The sequence below is a fragment of the Triturus cristatus genome, chromosome 5_1 (genome assembly GCF_964204655.1).
Source record: "Triturus cristatus chromosome 5_1, aTriCri1.1, whole genome shotgun sequence".
Lineage (NCBI taxonomy): Eukaryota > Metazoa > Chordata > Amphibia > Caudata > Salamandridae > Triturus > Triturus cristatus.
Genome location: NC_140587.1, coordinates 953,531,274 through 953,557,733, shown reverse-complemented (window position 1 = coordinate 953,557,733; position 26,460 = coordinate 953,531,274). Strand labels below are relative to the sequence as shown.

Genomic DNA, 26,460 nt, shown 5'->3' with positions numbered 1-26,460 from the left:
TTTATGAACAACAATTACGAATTGCATATCCCTTACAATGCTGGTGACAACAACAAAATCCAAAGTTTATTCATTTATTTAATGCAGTCTTATATAGCGCGGAGTTTGCCCAAAGGTGTCAGAGCGCTTTACAATAGAACCAAATACGTTACATACTAACACACTAACTAGTTACAAATAATGAAACCACGTGCAAGTTCAAAAACAGTAACAACGAAGGTAAATACAGTGTATTTATTCAGTGTTTCTTTACAACCATTCTGATTCACCCAGACATGTGATAAAAGAGTTGGTTTAGTATGTTGTTTGTTTTGTGACTATGTAAAGTGTGTGTAAAGCACGAGGGTTATCTTAAGTTATCTTCGCGCGCTCAGTGCTGTCTGGAGGTGAGCCAGGCGTTCGTGTGCTGAAGGTCAGAGTGCTGACACTGCGCATAAGCATGCAAGGTGTGCCGCCGGCTAATGTGAGGTCACAGGAGATGACGCAGTGTTCCTGCCCATAATCTGTTCATTGCGGGGCGTATGCCAGTGTGTAACGGGAACCAGCAGATTCCCACGAGTATAGCCTTTTAGGTCTCGCCTGACCCAGCGCATGCGCTGGTCTGGCTAGACTTATTGAGAGGGCGCCAAAAAGTGCTACCAGGCCAGCCTAGAGCTACAGTGCATGTGCGCGGGCGCCGCGCTTCACCGCAATTACTTTCACTTTCACGGCCGCTTTGATGTTTGATCGCATCGCGATCAGTTCCACTTTCGCGGCCGCTTTTGCGACCTTATAAGTGTTTAGTTATGCAACTGTTGCATGGCTAAACACTTATAAGGTCCCAAAGGCGAGACCTATTGGCTATGCCAATGCTTGTTTAGTAAGCCACGGCTCCCACCCTCCCCTCTGACATCACCAGGCTCTTCCTCCAGCCGGGAGGGATGGGCGGATGGACCAGTCAGCTGCAGACCCGGCCCCGGGGGCAGGCTATCCGGAGTTCAGCGGCGGGGAAGGGAGGCAGGGCTGGATGCTTTGGCAGTGAAGTGCAAGAGGGTGAGGAGCCGCACAGCTGGGCGGAGGAGGCACAGGGCAGAGTGAAAAGAAACAGCTTCACCCGGAGCTCCCAGTGCAACTGCAGGGCACAGGCGCAGCCATGAGGGAAATAGTGCACATCCAGGCCGGCCAGTGCGGCAACCAGATCGGAACCAAGGTAAGTAGGGGTCTGGGGAGAGGGTCCGATGCGCTACCCCCACCTCCCCTCGGCCCCACCAGAGAAAGGTTAGCACTGCAGCTCCTTTTCTTCTCGAGTGTACTATCGGCTCGATGCCCTCTCGGTCCCCTCTCTCCTTTACTGGAGAAAGGACCTTTCCCGGGATCGTAGACCTCGCCCCCTGCCCGACTCGACTGTGACAATTTCCCAATAACTTTTTACCACCAGGATGTCCGGGTACTCGGTTACTTCCCCTGACGGCCGCAAATGGGATGCCTCCTCTATGCGGGTAGTCCCCGGGCTCCCTCTGACCGCACCCTGTGCGCTGCAGCTTCGAGGCGCTAACTGCTCGTCCCTTCTAGTTAATTTAGCTCGCATGCTTTTGGAAAATTCTTTAGAAGCACAGTCACACAAAGGGGCCCGTGTTACCAGAATTGGGCCGATGCCGCGGATGGTTTGTGTGTGCGCCATAGGTCATCTCTCATACCTCTGGCTAACAGTTCCATATTAGAGACGACATTATCTCTCCAGATAATCCCTTCCACCGCATCTTTGTGAGAGAATCTCCTTGGAGAGGTGGATCCTGGCCCCGGTGGCACTCTTTCTGGCCATACATGTCCTTTTCCTGACACTGCATATCCCGCTGTCTGGCCTGCATGTACCACTTCATGCCCTGCCCCTCTTCCAGCACCCACCTGTCCCTCTGCCTGTCCCACATAACCTTTAAGGACATTGTATGCCCTCCTTCCTGACCCCTCGGGCCCGGCTCCTGATCACGCGTGGCCCGCTCTGTTTGACCCGGTTTCGTCCCTCTCCCCGAGGCCGCGTGACCCTCTTCTCTGCCCACGCCTGCCTTGTTTTAGTTTTTACTTACTTAACTGGGCCATGTGCTGCTCTCAAGGCCCTGCGGTCTGCTGTGTGTCTGCCCACCCCATGTAAAAGGGTTGAGTGTTCCCTACAGAATGAGGGGCGAAGGGACGGCTAGGCCTCAGCCTGGAGTGCGTTGCACACACCAGCCACGTGGTAACAGCTGACAGGCCGCCACGCGCCAGCGATGCAGCCCCAGACCGCAGGAAGACCACGCCGACATGGTTTGTGGTATTCGGTTGCTCGTTTAACAATGTTCCTATTTCCAGGAACAGGTGGCATCGAGTCCATGTTGCTTGCGGTGAGACTGCATGGTTTTTGGAAATACGTCACACCCGCCAGAGCTGCTCTTAGAGCCCGCGAGTAGCTCGTCCGTTCCAGGTTCTTTCTTCGCATTCTGATAAATATAGACGTCATTTTAGAATTGGAGCAGCAGGGCTGCGCCTCCCAGAGTGCGAAGTGAAACCTGGAGTGAATGAACTACTTACCCTTGGAACTGGAAATGAGAGCGCTCTTGCTTAGCCAAATAAACTGCAACCTATAGAAGAGCCCAGTAGGGCCCACTTTTCTGCTTCCCCTAGAGCAGAAGGCCACTGTTCCATATTTTGTTGTCACAATGTAGCCTCTTATTAACATCCACATTAGGGAGACCCACCCAATATGGAAATCCCTTCCAGCTCAAGGAAGCTTGCGTTATTAAAACGACGGCAGGCCAGTGGCAATTGGTATGGACAAGGCCTGGTCACTGCAGAGTACCCCCTGCTTTTATAGACATCGTAAATGACCCCCTGTCGTTGGGGGAGGGAGGTGCTAGAAGCCAATGAGTGACAGTCAGGATGGGAGGTGGGGTGGTCAAGAGAGAAGGGGTCACGAGCAAAGCACAGTGTCCGGATGTGACAGTCAGTGGTGTGGAGTGCCAGGCAGCTCCTGGAGGCAGATAGTGACACACTGAAGGAGCTAGGAATTGTCAGGTGTGGGATACAGGAAGTGAAAGCCAGGAGAAGGAGCATGGAGTGTAGGACAGAGTAAGATGCAAGCAGCAGCTAGTGACGAGGCCAGACCTTTAAATGGGCCGGTACTACCCGGCTCGGAGTACCGATACTTTTTTATTTTGAGAGGGAGAGTACCGGCACTTCTCAAGAGAAATGCAATACTTTTAATTGGAGAGTACCGGCACTTCTCGGGGTACCTGCACTTGTATTTTTCCATTTCAAGCACTGGACGAGACATAGCGGTGCAGTGAGCGATAGTCAGTAGTGTGGGAAGAGGCGAACAAAGGGAGTGAAAGCTGTAGGAGCTGGAAGGAGGCAAAGAGACGAGAATAAGATGGGGTAGGAGTGACAGCTAGTGAATCACTGAGTGATGAGAGAGAGTTGGTACAGTCTGACCGGAGTGTGGGATAAAAGATGAAAAACAGACGTGGGATGAAGGAAGTGACATCAAGGAGAAGAGACATGGAATGACACGAGTATGGGGCAAGCAAGTCACAAGACAGAAAGAAGGAAGATGCCAGTCTGTATATGTGGCAGTGAGTGACAGCTATGAGGAGGTAGAAAACAAGAGGATGCAGCCAGATACAGCGAGTAATGGGGGGCTGGGAGTGGCAGAGGGTGAGCTAGCGAGTGAGAGGAGAGTGGGGTGGGAAATGAGGGGCTGGGTGAAAGCCTGGATTGGGAAGCCGGGAGAGACCGTAGAGGGGAGGCAGGAAGTGGCTGCACCGTGGGTGTCAGGGAGTAAGTCTCGGGCGGTCAGGGCAGGCTGGGCGTGGCTGCGCCGTTGTGCTCTTGCTGGAATCCCACAGCTGTTGTTGCCCTCTCTCCTGCCCTCTTCACACCCTTCGGAAATGCCAGCATGCTCTCTGTGAACGATGGCGCAGGACGTCACACGTAGCCCCCGGCGCTCTTTCTATGAATAAATCTCCAGTGATTCTCAGCTGCCATCTGCTGCCCGCCCCTGTGCCCAGCGCCCCCTCCCGGACTGGAAGCACCTTTCTTGACTGGAGTAAAGTGAGGCCAAATTCCCACAGTTTGTTTTCGAAGACAGCAGCGATTCCTCATCTAACTCGTGCACTTACACAACCCCCCTCCCTACTAATGGCCGTTTCACATTTAGAAAAGATAAATGGCTGACGTAATTTGACAGAAGTAGTCATGAGATAAGACCACAAGAACCGTTAAAAATTCGCACAATTGACCGAGCTGTGTTTTTTCCCTCTCTCTCCCGCCCTCTTTCCTCAGTTCTGGGAAGGAATCAGCGACGAGCATGGCATCGATCCAGCCGGAAACTACGTCGGTGACTCAGCCCTGCAGCTGGAGAGAATCAACGTCTACTACAACGAGTCGTCCTGTAAGTTGTCTGTACTTCACGAGGGCACCTCTGATTAGGCTGTTCACCCAGCCAGACCTAGTGTTGACAACAGTCCCTCTAAAATTAGCTTTCTGCCATCCGAAAGTGGTCACACACACCCCTCAAAAGGTGTGAGGCATTCAACCCTCTTCAGCTACACACGCCTGTTTCACCACAGGGAGGACAGAAGACAGTCTGCCTGAAGGGTTTCTGAGAGGCACTCGATGGCTCAGTGTTTTTTTGGTGAAAAAACAAATCGCTGTTTCCTTTTGTTCAGAAGCCTGTCTGAAAACGGAGTTCGGGTTCAGTCCAACATCACACACCAGGTGGCAGCATTGAAAGCAGTCTCTCAAGAAAGGCCCGTGGTGCAGCAGGTGTAGTTGCACCGGGGCTCAGCTGAGCCCCATGAACCCTGATTATTGCTTTATTTATAAGTCAGACAGCAGCCAATGGGCCATTTCCTTCCTTGCACTGGGACCCATGACTCACTGGCTACGCCACTGGAGAGGCCTAAGACTGAACGAGTGTGACCCACTCACCCCTGAAGACCTGGTCCATTTAGCCAAACTAATGACTGTTAATTTAAAATTTACCCAAACACCAAACCAAAGTCTGAACCTGCAGTAACCATAACCTAACTGTACATTTTACCGCAACCCTTAATCGTAATTAAAACCCAAACTTTTTTTTTTATTTACTAGTTTTGTATTGTGTATGCATGTCACCTTACAGGTGTTTCCAGCCCAGGATACTCAGGAGTATTGGCACAGGCGAAGATAGACAGGTTAAAGGTTGTGTGGATTGCCGCGTGGCTAGCAAGTGGCATGAGGACCAGGCAGAGTTTGGGTCCAAGTGCAAAGAAGAGGGTCCCAGACACCCTTTAAGGTGGAGAGTGATGTGCCCCCAGCCTCTAACTGTACAGCCACGTCTGAGGACCTTCCTTAAGGCTGCACAGCGATTTATAAACATTTGAGGTTTAGCCTAAATCATGAATTTCCTAATCTAAGGTTACAGCCCTAAAACCATAAACCAAAGAATGAACCTAACCCTGATGTCCTCAGTCTAAGCCTACACCCTGAGTATGTGTCTTCAAGCCTCAGCCTAACCCCTAGGCATTAAGGGATAAGTAAAAGCATAATTCCCTAAACCTGTAACCCTAAACTCTTAATCATAATATTAAGCTCAAAGGCTATATCATAAACCTAAGACGCAACCTTTAAGCACTGGCTGAAAACATTAAACCTACACCTTATCTTTTCTGCTTTAGGCTAAAACTTGAAGGTCTGTACTAAGAAATACTATCTGAGCACATAAGCCCTAAACACTATAGAAAAACTGACAGTGGTACCTCATATCGGAACAAGAGAAACCTGAGAATCTCTAGGGACCTGGGGGATAGCTATAGCAGTACGGACAGTGATCCCTAATATCAAACAAAGCCAAGATTGTACCAAATGGTTTACTTACACATGGAACAATTTGTGAAAAATTTCATAAAAACAGTGACACAGTGGGTGCTAGTGCAAAACGTGCTTAGTGCTCTCTTCCTATTGATACACAAAAATTATAAAACGTGATCAATACGTGTATCAAGAAAGCAAACATAACATGGCCCGTCGATGCAATGAACAGAATATAATGGGACCATGATTAAAGTAAACAACGTTTTGATTCCTCTTGGAATGTGGGGATCATAATCAGGACTATAGGTACATGGAAACCTAAGAGCACTGAAACAGTGAAAATTAAAGGCATCGCAAGGAGAACAAGTTATAAAAGAGGCATGTGTCAAGTTTAAATATTGTAATCACCTACTTACATTTAAAGATGAAAAAAACTCTATGTGAAAGAAAATAGAACAGAGAAAGAAATTAAAAATACATGAGTCCCAATACGGCAAAACAAGGAAGGAGAGGTACTTATTGGGCTCACCTGTTATTAATTACAGTCAAAGCACCATGTTGGGTAAGGCAATGAATGGTTAGAAAAAGTCATGGCCATGTTGGGTAAGGGGATGACCAGAAACAGTGGTGGCCATGTTGGGTAAGGCAATGACTTACCCAGCACCACCACCATTCTTTCTGGCCACACTTCTCTTTATTTCTAGGGCACTTTTGAGCCTGGCTCATCTTCACTTAAGTTTTTCCTCTGGTCACTTTCTTAATTTCCATTAAATCATATCTGCTTTAATACCTGACCTTAATGTACCCTTTTTATGATCAGTCATCCCCTGATGTGATGCAGCTGTTGTTTTGATTTTTTGTAATCACTGCATGCGTGGTTCATCATTTCAGCCAACATGGCTGCCATTGTTTGTGGCCTCAGTCCCTCTTTATTTCTAGAGCACTTCTTCAGTTTAGCTCTCTCGACCATTCTGATTTCGGATTCCTTGCATGCACGACCGCCTGCCTGCATCCCACGAGCAGCAGTGGCACTTCTTACATATTGGGGACAATTCACTACCTGATTCAGGTATGTCATGATCCTCCTCACCAGCCACCTTGCCCCTCCCCCAACTCCAAGCGATTTTTCAGACATCTGACTGGTGTCCCTTTCCTGCACAGATCGTGCTACAGGCCGGGTCCTTGGTCATCCACATTTATTAGTCCAGCATTATGGGCCTATTCTTTGCGATCCCAGATTTCCTTTGACTGCAATTAATGTCAGGTGAGCCCAGTATTTGTCACTACTGCCTTGTTTGGACGGACTTGGACTCTTGCATTTTTTTCTTTTTTTCTCTGTTCTAGTTCCTCTTGACAGAGCTTTTTCACCTTTCTATGTAGGCAGGTGAGCATGATAGTTAAACCTGACATGTGCCTCTTTCCTATCTTTTCCCTCCTTTGATGCCTTTAACGTTTTCTGTTTCAGCACTCTCTCGGGCTCCCCATATACCGAGGATGATTCCCACAGGGATCGGAATGTGATCGACTTTACTCACGGACCCACTACATTCTGTTCATTGCATCGATGGGCCGTGTTGTTCTTGTGTTCTTGACACACACGTTGAGCCTCTTTTATCACTTTTGTTATCACTTATAAGTGAGCACTGAGCATGGTTTGCACTAGCACCGACTGCGTCATTGCTTTTATGACATTTTTTCACAAACTGAAAGCCATAAACAGAGTCCACTGAATTTTAAGCCAATTCTTTCAAACACCTGAGTCAAAGCCTCTAAGCTTAAAACGAAATTCCTAAGCCTAAACCACAAAGGCCATATCCTGAACCCTAATTCTATACCCCCCAAACAAGTCTACATGTGCTTAGAAGCAGGGCAGTTCCCACGTCAAGTTTACTGTAGTAAGTTACTTGTAGTCCCATCTGAAGATGGCGCCAGATTGCGACAAATGCCCTCTAAAGTGACCTACTTGTTAAGAGAGTGAGAGGGGCTAAATGGGTAACTGTTACTTGCCAATATTCCTCTAAAATCAGCTGAACTACGAATTCCGATTTACTCACCTGTTATCAGGATAGACCTCAGTGCTGCATCTTTGAGTCTAGTACTGATTCAGAATCATCAATCGAGTGCTCATGTACAGTGGAATGGCTATATTGAGTGACTCAGAAATCCCTCATTGTTCCCCGGCGCTGTGAGAGCGTAGATTATGGATTTAACAGAAGGAAATCTGTCCTGATTTGGCAGGAGATTTCCATCCGGCTCCCACAAGAGTTGCTTCCATTGTTTTGCTCCGAGGCTTCAAAATATTCCGCACAAGTGGGCCATTGTCAAAGCCTCCTTCGTGTTTGTTATAGTTACAGGCACATCTTGGCGTAATAATTTGGATTTTTTTCAGCTTTCAGGAGGGAATGCCTCTCCCTTTTTATGTCTGGCCTGGACACAGCTTTAGGTGTCTTGGAAGCCCTGATTTACTTAAAAACAAGCATTTGCAATGCAATAGGTCTTGCATTTGCTAGAGTTTAAGATATTGGCATTGTAAATGACAGTGCCTTTTATTTATTGGTTTTGATAATTAAAATAAATAAAAGGCATTATCATTTATAATGCCAATAACTCAAACTCTTGTAAATGCGAGACCTATTTCATTTCAAAGAAACAGTCGCCATTGTCCCGGGCTGCTTGGAAAGTGAAAGCGCGCATGTTGTGCCTGCAGTAGGAGAAACTCATTAAAGAAAATAGTGCTTACAGACTAATTAAGATATACTGTGTAACAACAGAAGAAAAAGGGCCAGTCCTCATGGGAGGTTACAAATGAAGACAAGGCGGTTCTAAGGAGGGAATAACAAACCTATTAACGAATAAGAAGCCAGCATTTATGAAGGGCAATGACACAAGCCAATGACAAATATGGGTGGAGAGTGGGCAAGGCTTCAAACCATACTCAAATACAGCATGCCTCGTAGAGCAGCGCATGCGCTGCCCAGGCTCGACCTAAAAACAAAGCTAAAATCACATAACTAAATATGCATATATACATACATACATGTAGAGACTTTGGGTCAGGCCTATTTTTCCATTGGTCTGTTAAATTGTCATTCACTTTTTGCATCTGCCCATCACTGCATACAGAATAGGCAATGGGTTAGCAAACTTTAGCCATTGGCTCTCTTGCGCTGTTAGTGATAGCATTTTGCTTGATCACAATCGCACATTTCATAATAAGTTGTGCACCTCATTGCCAGGACTGATGGAAAGCTCTCTCCCTTCATTCCTTGTTATATCTTTTTTTTAAACTTTTAAACTTTTTAATTGATATTGCATATAAATGCCACAAAAGAAGTAAAATTGTTGAATGCTGCCCGTATCATGAAACTGTACGTTTGCGCAGAGCACAGCTGTGCGCCTTTTTTAATGGCAGTCCATGCATTTAACTTGGAATTTCTCTGAGTTATTGCATGCGCTGCAGACAGCACGTCTCGGAAAGAAAGAGCAGTGGTTACTCCTCTTTGTTTTTGAGCAGTGCTTTCTACAGCTCATGCACTAAATTGGAGAAATTCCCAGAACAATGCATGCACTTTGGACACTAATCGCATAAAACAGGTGCACGGCTGTGCCCTACATAAGCGCACGTGTTCATGATATGACCTCCAGTGCTCTAAAATTAGCTCTGAGGCTAACCTCTGGCAAACATTTGCTGGAACTCAAGCCAAAGGATTGGTTTCTTCAGCATGTGTTAACAGAAAGAAACTTGTTTTTTAAACTTTCGAAGAGCTGTTATTTTTACCCTTTCGGACTGACATAGATGCTTAGTTGTGGTGGTTAAAGGAATATTGAAGTGATTTAACTTCCAGAGTGTTCGGCCCTGGAATGCAGCATGTGGAGTGTTTCATCAGGTGCTATAATATTGTATTACATGAGTATTTATATTGGGAAAACCCACTTGTGAAAGCTCTTCAGTGCTGCATAACGAGGGCCTGTAAGGGTGTTTAGGGACAGGTGTGGTGGGCCGAGTCAGAGATTGTGCACAATACTGGAAGGACAGAGGCATTACCAAGTCTCGGCCAGGGATTAACTGGAACGATCCAATTAGGCTGTTTTGGTAGGGACTAGGGGACATATTTATGAAGGTTTTGCGTTGCCCTTACACTACACAAGGGCGACGCAACTCTTAATGTGATTTATCAAGCTACCAAGTGCACCTATGTGGCCCTGCATGGCTTGATAAATCCAGAGTAATGAAATGCAGCGCATATTGCTGCGTTGCGTTACTCTGCCTCAGGGAGGCATTCCATGGGTGGAGCATAGGTGTTCCCATCCATTTACCCATGGATTTTGACGCATTCCCAGATTTACCATCAGAGGTAGCCCTTGGAATGTGTCCAAATTCTTTGCCTGTCCAGGGGAGGCGTAACAAGGAGAAATATTTTTATTTCTCCTTGTGTTATCCTATTTCTAAGTGTGCTGCATTCTGTTGCACACGTAGAAAGAGGAAAATGCCTCTCAGGATGGTTTTTGTGACCGAGGGTGTCCCTGATGTCAGAAAAACAATCCTGCTAACTACACAGGCATCCTTGCAAATAATACAAGGGTGCCTTTGTTGGTGCCTGACACACAATCACACTTGCAAATAATACAAGGGTGCCTTTGTTGGTGCTAGACACACAAGCACACTTGAAAGTAATAAAAAGGTGCCTTTGTTGGTGCTAGACACACACGCACACTTCCAAATAATAAAAAGGTGCCTTTGTTGGTGCCTGACACACAAGCACACTCCCAAATATTACAAAGGTGCCTTTGTTTGTGCCTGACACACAAGCACACTTCCAAATAATACAAAGGCGCCTTTGTTGGTGCCTGACACACAAGCACACTCCCAAATAATACAAAGGCGCCTTTGTTGGTGCCTGACACACAAGCACACTCCCAAATAATACAAAGGTGCCTTTGTTGGTGCCTGACACACAAGCACACTCCCAAATAATACAAAGGTGCCTTTGTTGGTGCCTGACACACAAGCACACTTCCAAATAATACAAAGGTGCCTTTGTTGGTGCCAGACACACAAGCACACTCCCAAATAATACAAAGGTGCCTTTGTTGGTGCCTGACACACAAGCACACTCCCAAATAATACAAAGGTGCCTTTGTTGGTGCCTGACACACAAGCACACTCCCAAATAATACAAAGGTGCCTTTGTTGGTGCCTGACACACAAGCATACTCCCAAATAATACAAAGGTGCCTTTGTTGGTGCTAGACACACAAGCACACTCCCAAATAATACAAAGGTGCCTTTGTTGGTGCCTGACACACAAGCACACTTTCAAATAATACCAGGGTGCCTTTGTTATTGCTAGACAGCAAAAAGTGCACCAGCACTAGGAAAGAACAGGAATGCGCTGTATAATGTTTTTCATGCAGCGCAGCAAGGTGGCTTGCTGCGCTGAATGAAAGATTGATAAATATGACCCTAGGTAACTATGCGGGTAACATAACCTACACTTTAACAAGCAAAGTTCTGCCAGTCATGAACGTCCTGAAAATGTTTTAATATTTTAATACGTTTTTTTCTTGTTCTTTTATTTAAGTATTATCTTTTGACTGATATATATTAGACATTTCCTTAGGCATGACTTGATCAAAACGCTGGAGGATCTTTATTGCTGTCATGAAAGTCCTCAAGCTGTGTACATTTTAGTATTGTCACCCGCATGCTGCAATGAATATCATTTAAAGTGATTGCTCTCTGCTCCGGGCATTAACCCTGCTTACCACCCTCTCCAGATGGCATTACTGCAGATTTGTTTTCTGTCCCACAATTATGAGTTCATATCAAGGGCAAGCGGGCATACATACTGGAAGGACAATTAAAAGCTATTAGCACTTGGCAGCATTGGTGACATGAAACGCCTTATGCTATATTTGGGGTAAGCGTCAACGGACAGTTGTTGCTCGCAAGAAAAACACAGGCGAACCCCCATGAATCCGCTACTGGAAAGTTCTCTTTCCCCTTCCCTCCCACCCCAAAACAGATCCATGCCCCTACTACCCTGGCTCTCCCTCTCACTCTTACACCTTTTCCTGAAGGCCCTGTCACTGCCCCTGAACCTCGGCATCCCACTGCGACTGTCTGCTCTTCTCCTTGCTTCTAGTCTATTTCCCTTTCTGCTGCACCCTACAGTCATTGTCCCAGATGCACTGCCTAGTTCCATGTACTTGTCCTTTTTATCTTTTCCACGAACCTTCCACAACCCAAAACAAGGCAGGGGGAGACCTTAACGTGACGTAGCCTTCTGGACTCACCAGTATGAGTCCTAAGAGCTCGGTTGAAATGCAGCCGCAAGCTCTTCGTGCCACGTCTTTGATCATGAAAGCATTATTTATGCTGGTAGCCCCAAAAAAGAGAACCACTGGTCTTGTAGAACCGAGGCTTGAGCACTGTCAGTCCCTTGCTTGGCGGACGCCTCTGTGCTTTTAGTTACTCGGGGAGAGTCTATGGACCTTCCAACCTTGTTTTGCTTTGTTGTATAGGTCACCCCATGAAGCAGGGAATGTCATTGTCAACATAGCTATCTGAACTTAAGAGAGTTTTAAGGAAGGACATGATTGGTGTTTTAACTTTCTGGAAGAGAAACAGAGGTGGCATCATATAAGATTTGCCTTGAATGTCAAAAGTGAAACCAGTCTGGACATGAATAGTTTGTGCGACAAACTACTGGTGTAACGAGCAACATGGCGACCAGACCCTGTGTTAAAAGAGCAATATGTAAGGTAAAGTCATTACCTGAGTATTGTGTGCTGCGTCTGCGGCTTGTATCAAAGGGAAGTGTTTTAGTGCACAGGAAGTGCTTGTTGTATGGCGCTATGAAGTTTCCCCAATCATACAAGGGAAACAGATGAACCTACCATAGTTGTTCTCTTAAGTGAAATCACTGGTATTGCTGTTGGAATGTTATCAGAAACAGTCCAGATAATGACACTGAAAAAGGATTGTAGTCTTTCTTATCCAAATAGTGATCATGGTTTTCTGGAATTTGACACTGTTTACAATAGCAGTCCTAATTTGCATCTGTAATTGTAGGGGGACTTGTTAATGTTATTATTAGTGTAATGCAAATGATTTGAACTCTGGTTCTGAGCCATTATAGAGGGTTAATTTGTGACAGACAGATGTCCATATCTGCGATGAAGTGACACCACCATGTTGGGGAGTCGTTTTGGTATTCATTTTCACTAGTGTTGTAGCTTTTTCTGTGGTGAGACCTCCAGTTTATGTAGGCTTTTTAAAAAAAATCAATGAAGTTAAATGCTTGTCTTTGGACAATTACCATCCCTGTAGTACTGGATATCTTTGGCACTATTTGTCACCTACTCCACCATTGGACCATGACAAGTTTTCTAGGAAATGTCTTGGTGTCTGATAAGTTCCTTATTTCGGATTTTTGGATCAGGGGCTGTGATTATTAAAGACCCCACTCTGTCCATTTTGTATCCGATGTGTATACTTTGCAGACATTTCACTGTAGGTGGTGTCTCTGGAAATTATTAGGGACTCACACAAAAAAAGAAATTGGGGCACTGGTAATTTTTTCCATTGTTTTAAGGGAAGTCCTCGCGCTGTAGGCCACGGTGCTCCATCTTGCTGCTGTTCAGCTTTTGCTGACATGCACTGTTTTTAGTTTATAATGTCAACCCTAACAATCTGGGAGTCCACAGAGGGTGTTCAATGATTGATGGCCTGGGGGGCTTTCACATTGTAACCACCCATTAAAGGCAGATCACTACAGGTCCCCCATCAGTTTATGGGTAGATGAGCAGGTAGTTGGATCCCAATTTTTAGTGCGGGTAGAGAGTGTGGTGGCCCACACCAGTGCTCAATATGCAATAGAATGAGGGCAGGTGCTCAAAGCTCTGCTCAAAACCCTATGGTGGGTGCTTTAAACGTTGGCACATCTAATACCAAGGCTGCGTAATCTTGAATCGTCCTTGTGGCATGCACTATCTGACATGCCCTGCTCCTTTATCTCACCCATGCAGGTTCCTGCTTTCTCCTTCTGAGACAGTTTTCCCGTCCTTCTGTTCCTAATTCTCTCCCCTATGTGTCTTTTTTACTCTCTTGCTAACAGTCAAAGTCTTTTGAGGAAAAACAAGCATTTGCAATGCAATAGATCTCGCATTTGCGTGAGTTTGAGCTATTGGCAGTGTAAATGACAAGGCCTTTGTTTTGGTTTTTAAAACATAAATAAAAGACATTGTCATTTACAATGCTAATAGCTTAAACTCTCGCAAATGCGAGACCTATTACATTGCAAATGCTTGTTCTCTTCTTGTGGGCCATGCAAAATTTGTGAAATAAAAATAAGTGCAGGGGCCAAAGCTGTTCTAAAAAAATGCATTGAAGTAGATCCCGAATGCCGGGGTTGCAAAAAACCGAGGGTGCCTAGCCTTGATTTCACTTTGTTGCACCACTCTACACTTCCTGTGTCTTTCTCTCGCTCTCACATGTTGTTTTTCATCCTCTATCTCTGTCCTTTTCACTGTTTTCTTGTACTTTTTTTCACTCCCCTTGGCCTTTCTCTTTCTTTCCCTGCATCATCGACTGATGATGAGAATCATTCGTGGTTTCGCAAAACTACTTGCATCACATGTACACATTAACGCTAGGCCCTGCACCTAGCATATTACACTCCATCTTCACAATCTGATCGAAATTCCCAAAAATAATCTTTTTTTGACTGAGGCTCTGGCCCTCAAACTATGGGCATGCATGTACCGGAGCTTGCTCCATTATGCATTCTCTTATGTTAATGACACATCCGTTCTAGGGTTAACCATTCCGTTGGACCTTTTGTTGCAGCGCTTGGAAGTCCTAGTGGGGTTTTATAGCGCTATACACTTAATTACTGCTGCTGGTGAACTCGCTTTTATCTCAAAAACATGTCCTCTTTTATGTAAATAAGTTGGCAACTGGCATCTTCCTGGGGATTTCACCAGCACCCCCCAGTCATTCTCACCACTACCACATTCACACCATGATAGATTAATTTAAACTTCCAGTTTGGCGCAGAATGCTATATTAAGAAAAAAATAAATATAGGAGGTTGTGCTTTGGGTAAGGAAAGATTAGAGATTGTCACTCGCGACCCGTTCTCTGGATTCTGTGATAGTAATACGTGTTTGTTGTGTAGCACTTCATAAAGCATAATTGGCAGACTTTGCTGTCACGCGGGATTCTTATATCTCGTGCCCTGCAGACCACTGAGGATGTAGCCGAGTGCGGTAAGTCACTGACACGTCTTTCTTTTTGAGGGCGCTTTATCAATAACTTTGGGCGAACTTCGCTATTACCGTCATCCAGGGTCCTTCTCGCGGCGCTCATGCTATTATTTATTAGTATAATAGGCAGTAATGAGCTCTCTGAAGGAGGCGTCAAGCCACTCCACAGTAGTAACCGGCCGTGTGACACAAAACTGGCCGCGCAGTTCCCAGCCTAGGATGAGCAGCCGCGGAGGGCATCCCAGGTCACGGCAGACAACGATGATGAGATAATGTGCGCTATTAATACCTCCAGCTGTGACAGGCGGGCAGGGCCGCGCATGCTGCAGCTGCACACGTGCGGGGCGGCTGGGCACGACACATCTACCCTGCGTCTCCCTGAGGTCATGCCAGTCTTCTGCACTAGACACATTCTTCCACGGTGCCTACACTTCCCGATACACCGCTACACAATGGACACTCCCTGGCTCCAGCGCACCATTATCTATGTAGGCAAGCAATGCACATGGCAAAAACAAACAAGCCTAACTTCCCTGATTGCCTTGTGGCAGCCCACAGCTTTGCTTCGGAAAACACATGCACTGGAGGCACCACACAGGGGCTGCCGAGGTTCAGCGGAACGGGGTGCGCACTCTATGCACGCGGAGGTGGGGGCAGCAGACTGGGGCTGCTGGTGTCCCGCGGAGGTCAGGGTGTCCTTCACGTACCAGTAGCTGTGGAGGGTAGCAGCAGCCCAGCTCCTGTCCCTATGTGCCGGGTGCTGAGTAGCAGCAGCAGCAGGCAGAGCCCCGGGCGGCAGCTCGTGGTCCTGGTCGCAGCCATGGGCGCAGCCCCCGTGTCCCGTTTCCAGCAGCAGCAAGCCCCCGGCGCCCTCGCGCTCCCTTCTCTCGTGCAGCTTCAGCAGCAGAGCCCGGCGCACACTGCCTTCCCCTCCGCTGCACACACGCATTTTTCACACGCTCCTGTCACCCGCTTAGACGGGGTTTGTGGAGAGGAGAAAAACAAGATCTCGGCAGCCATGACACACTGGGAGCACAAGCCTAACTTCCCTGATTGCCTCGTGGCAGCCCACAGCTTTGCTTCGGAAAACACACGTATAAACCAAGCGCGGCTGCTAAAGTTAGCGGACCGCGCTCCAGCAAAGGCAGCCGCTTGTTTAAATTTGCATTGCGCTTTCACTTTAAGTGAAAGCGCGATGCAAAAATAAACACGCTGCTGCCTTTGACAAAGGCGAATAAAACAAGCTGAAAAAAAACAACAAGACTTCGTAAACATGATCCTCACTACACGCCCCCTATAGATAAGAAATTGCTTCATGACAGCCGTGAAGCAGACGACCCAGTCCGGATGGGCCGTCCAAAAGGGAGACAGGGCAGTAACCAAGAAGCATCCTTTTCAATGGGAAGCCAGCGTTTAGCATAAACGCTGACGTGACCCAATGAAAATGATGGGCCTGGCTTTAAGTCCCCTTCTGAAGTCTCCTCCATCTCAAAAGCCCTCGCAGAGCGAGCAGCGCATGCGCGCTGCAACGCTAAGCGAGACCTAATAAGTCCCAGACCCCTAAAATAACTGCAGAACCTCAAAAATTCGTCCGGGGCTCACCGGCAACCACAAAATCCCATTAAGCACTGGTCCACACCAGGAAAATGTTTTCAGTCCCCCAAAATTGGCTCCTTCAAATCTCCTCCGATGGAGGTGATGGGTTACGTTGTGTGGCATGATGTGTTCATATGTTACATGGCTTGTGAATAATTCCCTCCACATAGACACGTTAAAAAAAGCCTCAGATTGATACCCTTCGTGCACCATCCCATACAAAATCTACATCCACGGTATGTTAAGATACATTAGGTTGTGTTATAGTGATATGTATAGTACTATATTGCCATCAGTATGGCGTCCCACTGCTGTTGTAGTTTTGGTACCTTCAAGGCCTGTTTTTTTAGCATTCAATCACACTATTGTTTATTTTCTGAAACTGTGAGTTAGATCATGCATAGTGTGCATGTGGCATTAAACAAATTTTATATATATATAATTATATTATATATATATATATATTAATTATATTATATATATATATATATTTCTCAGCCCCCGCTTGACGAATCACCCCGAGACTTTCAGGGTAGGAGCTGAGTGGAGCGCCCCATTAGTTTTGAAAATTTCCCGAAGATAAGTCAACCGGCGCCAAAGTTATTCAAAATAGAATTTTCCGATTTCGTATGGGAACTCGGTCCTAACTATAACTATCTACTGGCGACCGCCAGTAGATAATAATATATATATATGTATTTGTGGTATATTTGCTGTAATAGTGTTGTTTTGTGTGTGTAGTTGGGGGTCTTTACCAATATGGGAATGTGCTTGTTTGGAGACTTAGTGTGTGCATTGCTTGGCTTGGAGTACAAGTCTGAAGTAACTGATAGTATAGCGTCTTGTTAGGATCCACATTATCCTTTTAAATGAGAATATCTTTGGGGTGTTGGGTGGGTGTTCGTTTAGTGTGTTCTGTGCTGTCAGAGCCATATATATTTAAGAGTGTAGTGCTATTGGGAGCTCAGTGAGGTTCAATTATGTGGTGCTTCTGAGCTGTGTTGGATGAATGTGCGTTGTTCTGACTCAGGTGGTCTGCTGGGGTTGTGTATTTAATTTTATATTTGGAAGCGTTATGATCTTCAAAATAACCATCTACAGGGACTTATTATCTGTGTTGGATGTGTGCTTAGTGTTATGTTGTATTGTATTGTATTGTAATTGCATTTATATAGCGCTTACTACCCCTGACGATGCGTCAAAACGCTTTTTCGGCGAGTAGCACGCTACTCCGGGACCCATAAAGGATTAGTGTTGAATTAGTATAGTGGAAAATGAAATTTGAGAAGTGAACATGTTAGTCTGTTGTTTTGATTGAAAAGGATAGTGGTGGAATAGAGGTACCACGTCCAGCCATCTATTCCACGCTTGTTTAGGAAAAAAATAAAACTGCAGCCAGCGACCCATTACCACCACCACTTGCCGTCAGTGAACTCCGTGTGAATGACATGGGACACAACTCACCTTGAAATCTGTGCCTGTCACATGAACAACAAGCGCCATGCAGTCGCCTAACCCTATAATATAGCGCTATGAAATTTGTATCACTTTATTATCAGACCTCGTGGCACATTAACCGCCTCTCATAATTGTTTTAAACTTTTACGTTAATGCTTAAGTGTCCTGGTGTTATGAAAGTTGGAGGAAAAAAAAAAGAAGATTTTGCGATGGTTACTGGTGGGCGGCTCTGTTGTGCGCACCGTAACATTCAAGTGCCCGTCACATTTAAAAGGTTCTGCACTCATGAGTATATTTTCATTCAGTGTACACTTTTCTTTTTATAAGGAATGATGGGTTTTACGTGTAGTATGTGTGTTTGTATGGTGTTTCAAGGGCTTGGATTTCTCCTACTGGGTTTATCTACAATGTTCAATTTGAGCCAAAACAGCAATACAAGTCTCTGAATTTATCCTCGAAAGAGAGTACGTCCTTGTGATGCGGCTGTTGGTAGATACTGGTTGCTCTGATTCTGGAACCATTTGCACCATCCATCTACAGTGTACTTCCCAGAGGTATCATTGTTTAAAGGTGCTGTGGCACACTAGCCCTCAATTGAGGTGCTCTGCTGTTGCTAGTAGGAAACAGTGACTGCCCTAGGTCTCAACGGTGGCATCACCACAGAAACATTTACCTGTAACAAACTGCTTAAGAGAAGCAGGCTCCTGAAGCACGATACTTTCGGGGCGCCAACTGTTGGTGCTAAGTCCATTTCCAGCACCGTTAGCTACACTGACGGTGGCCAGTTTGAGCTGCAACTAGATCTCTTGATTTGTGCCGAGTGGTCAGTAGGACTTTGACTTGAACCTGCTTCCCCTTTCCATTAACTGAAAAATACCTTCTGTGGGTAGGCATTCCTATTCAATTTGGGTGGTAGGGGTTTGAGCTTTTTGCCATTGTCACTGCAGCTGGGGCTCAGACCCACCAAACTACTCTCATTGACACAGGGGAGAGAATCTGTAGCAAGAGTCAAACAGATCATAGGACTATGTAGCAAATATAGGCACCAAAGAACTGTGGGAATCGATCCACTTGCCACTATTCCAGCGGTTAGCCATGGACAACAACAAAGACATTTAAAGGCAGCACACATCAGTCAACTGGCACTAAAACACTCTATAGCTACATTTCTAGTACTTATGGTAAAATGTTTAAAGAGCTCTAATGCCTTCCGGGGTTCATATCTTGGCTCCATAAAGTGTTAGCTCTGGCTGCCTTTTTGTGCATTACTGTAACATAAACGTCTTTCTTTACCTAACTGTACCTAATAAATAAAGACCTAAGGGCTCATTTATGAGCAGCCTGTGCCACCCGAGCGTCACTTTTTCTGATGCTGGGGTGGCGCAGACCTCTCAACCATATATATGAGGCGACGCAAAGCCACTGCCGTGGCTTTTAATGGCCTCATAGATATGGAGTAAGTCAAAGCAGCGCATGTCGCTGCGTTGTCTTACTCTGTGTTAGGAAGGCGTTCCATGGGCGTTCCCACGCAACACCCATGGATTTTGATACTGCCCCAGATTTACAGCATCATATAAACTTGGGAGAGCGCCAAATCCTTACGTCTCCCCAGAGCAGGCGTAACGGGGGGAAATGTTTTCTTTCTCCTCGTTTTTTCCTCTTTTAATGTGTGCTGCATTTTGCAGAACACATAGAAAGAGAAAAACGCCTCTCAGAATTGTTTTTGTCCAGGAAGGTGTTCCTTCCTGCACAAAAACAATCCTGCATGCAATGCAGGCACCCTCTGATGGTGCAAGGGTGACTGCGTTGGCGCTAGGCAGCCCATTGTGCGCTAGCGGAGGGGGAAGGGACAGAAATGAACCATATTTCATAAATACAGTGCAGTCCTGCCCTTTCACATTGGCATAGGGCAGCACAGCAAGTAGACTTGCGGTTCTGCCCTACCCCAATTTCTCGTAAATGAGGCTGCAGACCCACTGTCCCCACAGACACGTGCGAATGAACACATGGTAGCTGGTTGACTGAAGCGTCCCGCATGGCACATGACCACAAGCAAGCCATGTGTTTAAGGCCTTGGAGAAAGCTAACTGTGTCTGTTCAAGAAAGGCGGATGCGAGAGCTGGTTACGGAAGACTGGTGGTAGTACCATTGTCTGATGGACTAGCTGCTTGTGCATGGTACTTGATGAGCAAGTGAACATTTGCCGTATAATGAGCAAGTTGAGAAGTCGTGTCTGAAGGGAGGAAAGTGGCACTTGTGGGCACTACTGCATGACCTATGCCTGGGTATGGTTGCTATGGTGCAAGGGACCGGACACCATCCCCGGAATGAAGCATTCTGCCTTAGCCTGAAAGGATGGACTGGATCCAAAGGTGGACCACCAGGCAACAGGCCCCACTGTGGCACCAGTGTGCGGATTCCCGGAGGCTCTCCATGTCAATAGGCCCATCCTTGTGCGCATACTAGCCAACAGACCCATTTCACGGAGCAGACTCCCTACTTTTTAAGCCCAAAACGGATTTATTTTAGCTGTCTCCTGTGTAACCGTGCCTCTGCTTCCATATGAGTCAATGGAGAAAATATATACCCCGTTTTTTACCCCCAAAATCTCCCTCTTTGCAGCTTGCAAATGTTGGCATGTGTGCTTGGGAGGCCCACCAAATTGCAAAGATCAGACAGAGGTTGCTATGCCTGTCAATTTGCATAGCCAATATGAGTGCCACACAAAGCAAATTAAAACTAAGAGCAACTAACACCGTCTGGCGAGCTACAGGGATCTTGTGGAAATTTTAGATTGCCAGGACAAAGTGTTAACCATTAGATATGACCACAGACTTTTTAACATGCCGTGCACATCTCAAACAGGGCTTCGAGACACAGCTCGAGATTTATGTGGACCTAGGGAGAGGAGGCGGGTGGGGCCCACCAGCTCTAACATTTAGTTGTTGCATCACCACGTACTGAGATACCACAAGTGTAGGGCACTTCTGCGTAGTGTGCCATCTGAGAGGTTTTGGGTGTCTCTTTCCGCTTGTGTTTACGTGAGGCACTAGAGAGTGAGGTGCAGAATGAATCTCTATGCATACTCTTTGCGATGGTTATACCACGCGTTCCAGAGAATCGTGGTAGTGACCGGGACTTTATAAGTAAATGAATGGAGTAGGCAGTAGACAGCTCCATGTGTGTATTTAGTATAAGAAGGATACATGGATGAGAGGTTTCAGGCCCTGCAACCACAACGGAAGCACTTGTATCATTTACAGCCAACATGGTGTGTGCCTATAGTTAGAGTGTGCCAGGTCCTGTGTAGGTTGTGGCCCAGCAGATCCATGAGTAGTAGTGACCCACTGGGCGGGAGAGGGAGTATGGTGCAACAGTGGGAAACCAAGGGTACAATTTGACACTGTTTTTTGTGTGTTACTACTGCTTAATATTAGATCTGAGTTCCAAACATGCTACCACCTCCTGAAGTAAGTCTTGACTGTCCCGCAGTATTGTCTGCTCCAGGACACCGAAAAAGCGCCTCTTGTGCTGTCTCCTCTCTTTCCCCACTGCTCCATTTCTGCCTTTTCTGGCGTTTGTCCTCTCTCTATGCCTCTTCAACTCCACCCCTCTGACGTATTTCCTTTTCCCTCTTTCACTGTTGCTTTCTTTCTCTCTCTCTACCTTTTCATCGCTACCTCTGTCATAGTCTCATCTCTGTTTGTTGATGTAAATGTGGAGTTGGAATACATAGGAAGAGAGTTTCAAAGAAACAATTGGATTAAGGCGGGATAGGCATTGAACCTACACAAAACGGAGTAACCGGTCACACGTGCTAGACAGTTGCTAAGAAGAGTGTTTCTCCCTGAAGCAAATGCGGCAAATTTAGTGCATCTTGTTAATAGTGGATACATTTAAAAGACATAGGTGTGAAAGAGGGCCACTAGATTTACCCATATCATAGTTGAAACAAAAAAACAAAAAAAAAAGTACCTTTTTTGTATAGTCTTCTTTCGAACAAGCGGCATGTCACACGTTGTCTACCCCCCCCCCCCCCAAAGCCCCCCCCCCGCTATCCCCTGGTACTGGGTAAGGATTTCACGCTGCTAGGCCCTTCGGTCGGTTATCCATTCTCTTAAATAAATTGCGCTACCTGTAGGCTCACATGGGAGTGAGCTCACAGCCTTAGAGGGAGCCTAAACCTGCAGCTTTGTGATACTGCTGACATTCTAGCAAGTTAGTCACCTTCACTTTCTGATATCTTCACTAGATTGTTGGGCAAACAGAGGGTGGGATGGCAGGACTGTCGGTGCGCATTGTCTTCTAGACGGGAGATCTTTTTGTTACTTCTTCTTTACCCCAAATAGATGTGATTGAATTTGTTGATATTACAATGGTAAACAGAATATAGACAAACGTAAGTACCTCCAGCATTTATTAAAAACACCAACATGAAACCGCACAATGGGGCAGAACCTTTTCCCTCTTTATTGAACGCTGCACAGTGCAAAATAAAACAACCAAAGATGACCCGCCGTAAAGGACACAGCCATACCCAACAGTTCACTTCTTACAAATAAATCCAGCATGGTGTTTTTTTTGGCTTGGACAATATAGATGCAGCAGAAAAAATAGGTGTAATTCCATTGGTTAAATAAGAATACCATCCTGCATCACTAGACACCAATAACCAGTTTCAAGATGCAACTGAAATCAGATCATATGTCCATATCTCATATATCTTGGAAATTAAATTGCATATGAGACGTTTACAACTGTTGAACTGAATTCAGAGGGGGATAAAACCAACCCAATTCAAAAAGGACACCAAATCACATGCATGGCCTCTGGGCAGAAAGGAGACATGCAATAGGGAGGTTTATTGGACTTCTTCTGATCGCCATTACAGAAGATGACCAAGCTGAGAAGTCCTTGCAACACATGTGGTGCTTACCCTTTTCAAGCAGCAATGGCTAGACACACACAGGATGATGGTCAGGAGCATCAAGCTTTGTTTAAGTGTTTTCAATCACTTTACAAGCTGAGCTGTGTCAGCTTTAGAGAGCCCTGAGATATTGTAAGCATGCACAAATGTCAAAACAAAGCAATATCCAGACAGTGAGCAAAGCAAGAATTGTGCAGTTATGGATACGCACTGGGAGGTGATGCTTTATCTCCCTGGTGATCCATGAATCACACCAGGTGATGACTTTCCGGTAAGGAATGCGGCCATGAGTAATACCTTTCTACATGAAATTGAAATTTACTTGAGTGCGGTCAATGAATTCAGACATCAGGCTTCTCGTGGCATCGCACCAGTGTATTTCCTATCAGCTAATTGTTTTAAAGAAAACATTGGTTTGAGGGCTGCTGCAACTGCAGGCTATCCCAGCGCCTTTGGTATGTGATACCGTGCCACTGAAGGTGATTTAAGCTGTGGTAAATAAATTGATTCTGTCAATACGACCCATTTTGTGAAAGGTGAAATCGCAGTGGATATTCAGGAGATGTGTTCTCTTTGTCGTACACCTGTGCTGTGTCTACATACTTTACAACTAGTCGGAATAGGATCTGTGTGAACTATTTAAAAAAAAAAAAAAAAGTTCACCCTGAAGACAAGCTTAAAACAAGCATTTGCAATGCCAATAGCCTTGGTTTAAAAGGCTGAGGTATTGGTGTTTTGAGAGTTCTTATTACTACTTTAGGTATGCAGTGGAAGGACACAACCTATCCAATAAGAACAGTGTGCGACCGAAATACTCCAGGGTGGGACAAACACAAAAATAGGAAGGGGATCCATCAAATCAAGAGCAGACAACAGAGATAGACAACAAAACCATCCAATCATGATCAAGAGGCTGACCCGAAGCCCATCCATACCCAGGGTATATGTTAGGTCTTTGAAGCACTCGGCCTTTCCTAAAGCCGTCTGTGGCTGAGACCTACAGATTACTCTGCCAAGACCACGCAGTAAACTGTACTAGACAAACATAGAGAGGAGTGTGGTTTACATGGGACAGCATCATTTCCTCTTCCTGCAATGCAATGACTCTGCTAATGGCAAGAAGTTGAGCGGCAAACGCCTCTTCCTCTCTAGCTTCCTTCCTCAGGTCAGCGTATTCTTGCTTAGGGCAGTCTTTTTTGTTTTCCACTTTCTTGTGTCCCCTTCATCTGTGCTCTGGAGTCTCGGCCCTTAAATGCTGCCTCTAAGTTGCTCAACGGGCAGAGGGTATTCCTCAACATCACATAAATACTGAGGTTGTTTTTGTATAAAATCTGAGCGGCAACGAGCTGAGGCTCTGGTTTCAGTGTTGTCAACTGACTAATCCTGAACACAGTCACTGTAGCTCACGGGCTCTGTTGCACCATCTCTGTTTATATTGTAGAATCCAGACATTTTCCTCTCTGGTTGAAGTGACTTATAAGGTGTGTTTACAGACACTTGATTACATTTCAACTGAGTCCACTGGATTTCCTTTTTTCTGCATAATGCATGTAGCATAGTTACTTTTATGATGGCTAGGTCTCTATATGCATTGAGTCGCTCATCATAGATACAGTATATCCGTAGGCATTTTTTTGCCCATCATATCAGTCTGGGACGATGATCCCTTGTCTCAGATCCAAGCTCTTTGTGAGACAGCGGCACCACACACAGGGGTGTCCGGGAAACGCTATCCAACAAAAAGTGGCTACTTCTCAGAAGTCTTTGCGGGCTCGGGTTCTCAGAATGCACTTTAAGTATGCATTTCAGGAGAGTCCTCTGCTAATGACTGAATTGTGTATCTGTAACAGTTCTGATTGGTCTCAGAAGATGATCAATTTCTAATCTAAATTTGTGTAGTCTCTCACCCATCAATAGTAAAACAAAAAGTGAATAACTATATGCACGGCCCATCCTTAAGGGTGGAGGGATCCCCACCTTTTTGCAAGCATGAAGAATGTGTGTCAGGCTGAGGAAAGGTCATCTTGATAGACATTCTTCATGTTCAGGTCAGGCAGCCAGGCACTGTATATGCACCAAATGTGCAGGTGCCGGTGCTGAACTTTTCCAGGCTGAGGATTTCACAGACCTGTGGGCATGACTTCCTCAGAGCTTTGAAGTACTTCCTCTCATGACGAGGGGGTACGTCACTGATATCCTTGGGCCTGGGGTGATTCAGCTTTAAGCCTTGAAGCACACAGAGCCGAGTATCCATTAGTGACACTTGTCACGGAGTGGGGTACGGTCAGCAGTCTCACTGACCCCATCCCTCTATGTGACGAATAAGGGCCTGCCACCTCTCTTCTCAATGCCAGGCCCAAAACAAGGTCAGCCAATGAGAGGAAGTGGAAGTCCTATTTCTCCAGGAACCTCTGATCCCTCCAGCCTCCTAAAATCACCACTATAGCCCGCTATTTTTTTTATTTTTTTTGTGATTGGTGCGTGGGTACGTGCAGTGAATGGGTGTATACATGCATGCTTGTGAATGTATGGGTATGTGTGTGCATGCATATAGATGGGTGAGAGTGAGTACATGTGTGCATGTGGCCTGCTCGCCTCACCCAAGCCTGCTCAACTTACTGGCCGCCACTGTATAAATATATGGTTTATTTATGAATTGATACATTATATATATATATATTGCATACACAAATAATGTACAGTGAGAGTTAAGGCTTTCTGCAAAGGGAACGTGGTTCACAACTTCACAATGTGTTATTGGTTCTCTCCTGTATGGTTGTTGCATGCTCGCTCATAGATTTGCGGGTTTTACTTCGATGACTCACACACACCTACACACCTGCAATCTTTCTTATTCTGAATCGATGCTTTAGCTCAATAGCTTCGTCTTCAGTGTGCTCATTTTAATGTTTGCTGAACTACACATGCACTCCACTCGGTCTCCACATGTGTTTTTTGGGCATTAATCAAATTGTGGCTCATATGAATGGGCCCTGTCAGGACCCTAACACCAAGAGACATTAATATGCTGTGCATCTTGGTATCAGCTGTAGTCAGTGACTGGCGAATGAGGATGAGTATGTGACGTGAGGTCTCACTAACCATATGCTGTGTTACAGCAAACAAATGATGGCCGGAATGCTGACAATGCAAACATTCTCCCCCAGTCAAAATATCTGGGTTAAATCCATTGTTCTTTTGCCCACTACACCACCCCAGTTTGGACCCAGCCATATGCAAATCAGTCTTGACCCTGTGCCTCATGGGAACAGTCCAGACCGAACTGCCAGGTCCTCCCTGGACCGGAAACATGCACCCTTGGACCGGTGTCAGGTTATGTCACCCTTCTTCAGCCAGGCTAGCTTGAATCCAGTGGCACAGTGAGCAAGGGACCCACGTCTGGG

The 26,460-nt window shown here is 45.9% G+C and overlaps 1 protein-coding gene across 2 annotated transcripts in view; it reads left to right on the top strand.

Moving 5' to 3' along the window:
- The first annotated feature begins 669 nt into the window (after positions 1 to 669).
- Positions 670 to 26,460, top strand: part of TUBB6 (tubulin beta 6 class V) — a 32,034-nt gene continuing 6,243 nt past the window's right edge. Inside the window, exons 1-2 of one of the 2 annotated variants that reach the window (XM_085606064.1) lie at positions 670 to 1,189; positions 4,294 to 4,402. In XM_085606064.1, coding sequence (XP_085462190.1) covers positions 1,133 to 1,189; positions 4,294 to 4,402 — 166 coding nt within the window. In that variant the 5' untranslated portion in view covers positions 670 to 1,132. Of the gene's footprint in view, positions 1,190 to 3,875; positions 4,063 to 4,293; positions 4,403 to 26,460 lie in introns of those variants that run through there. The other variant, XM_085606065.1, reaches the window with a different exon arrangement.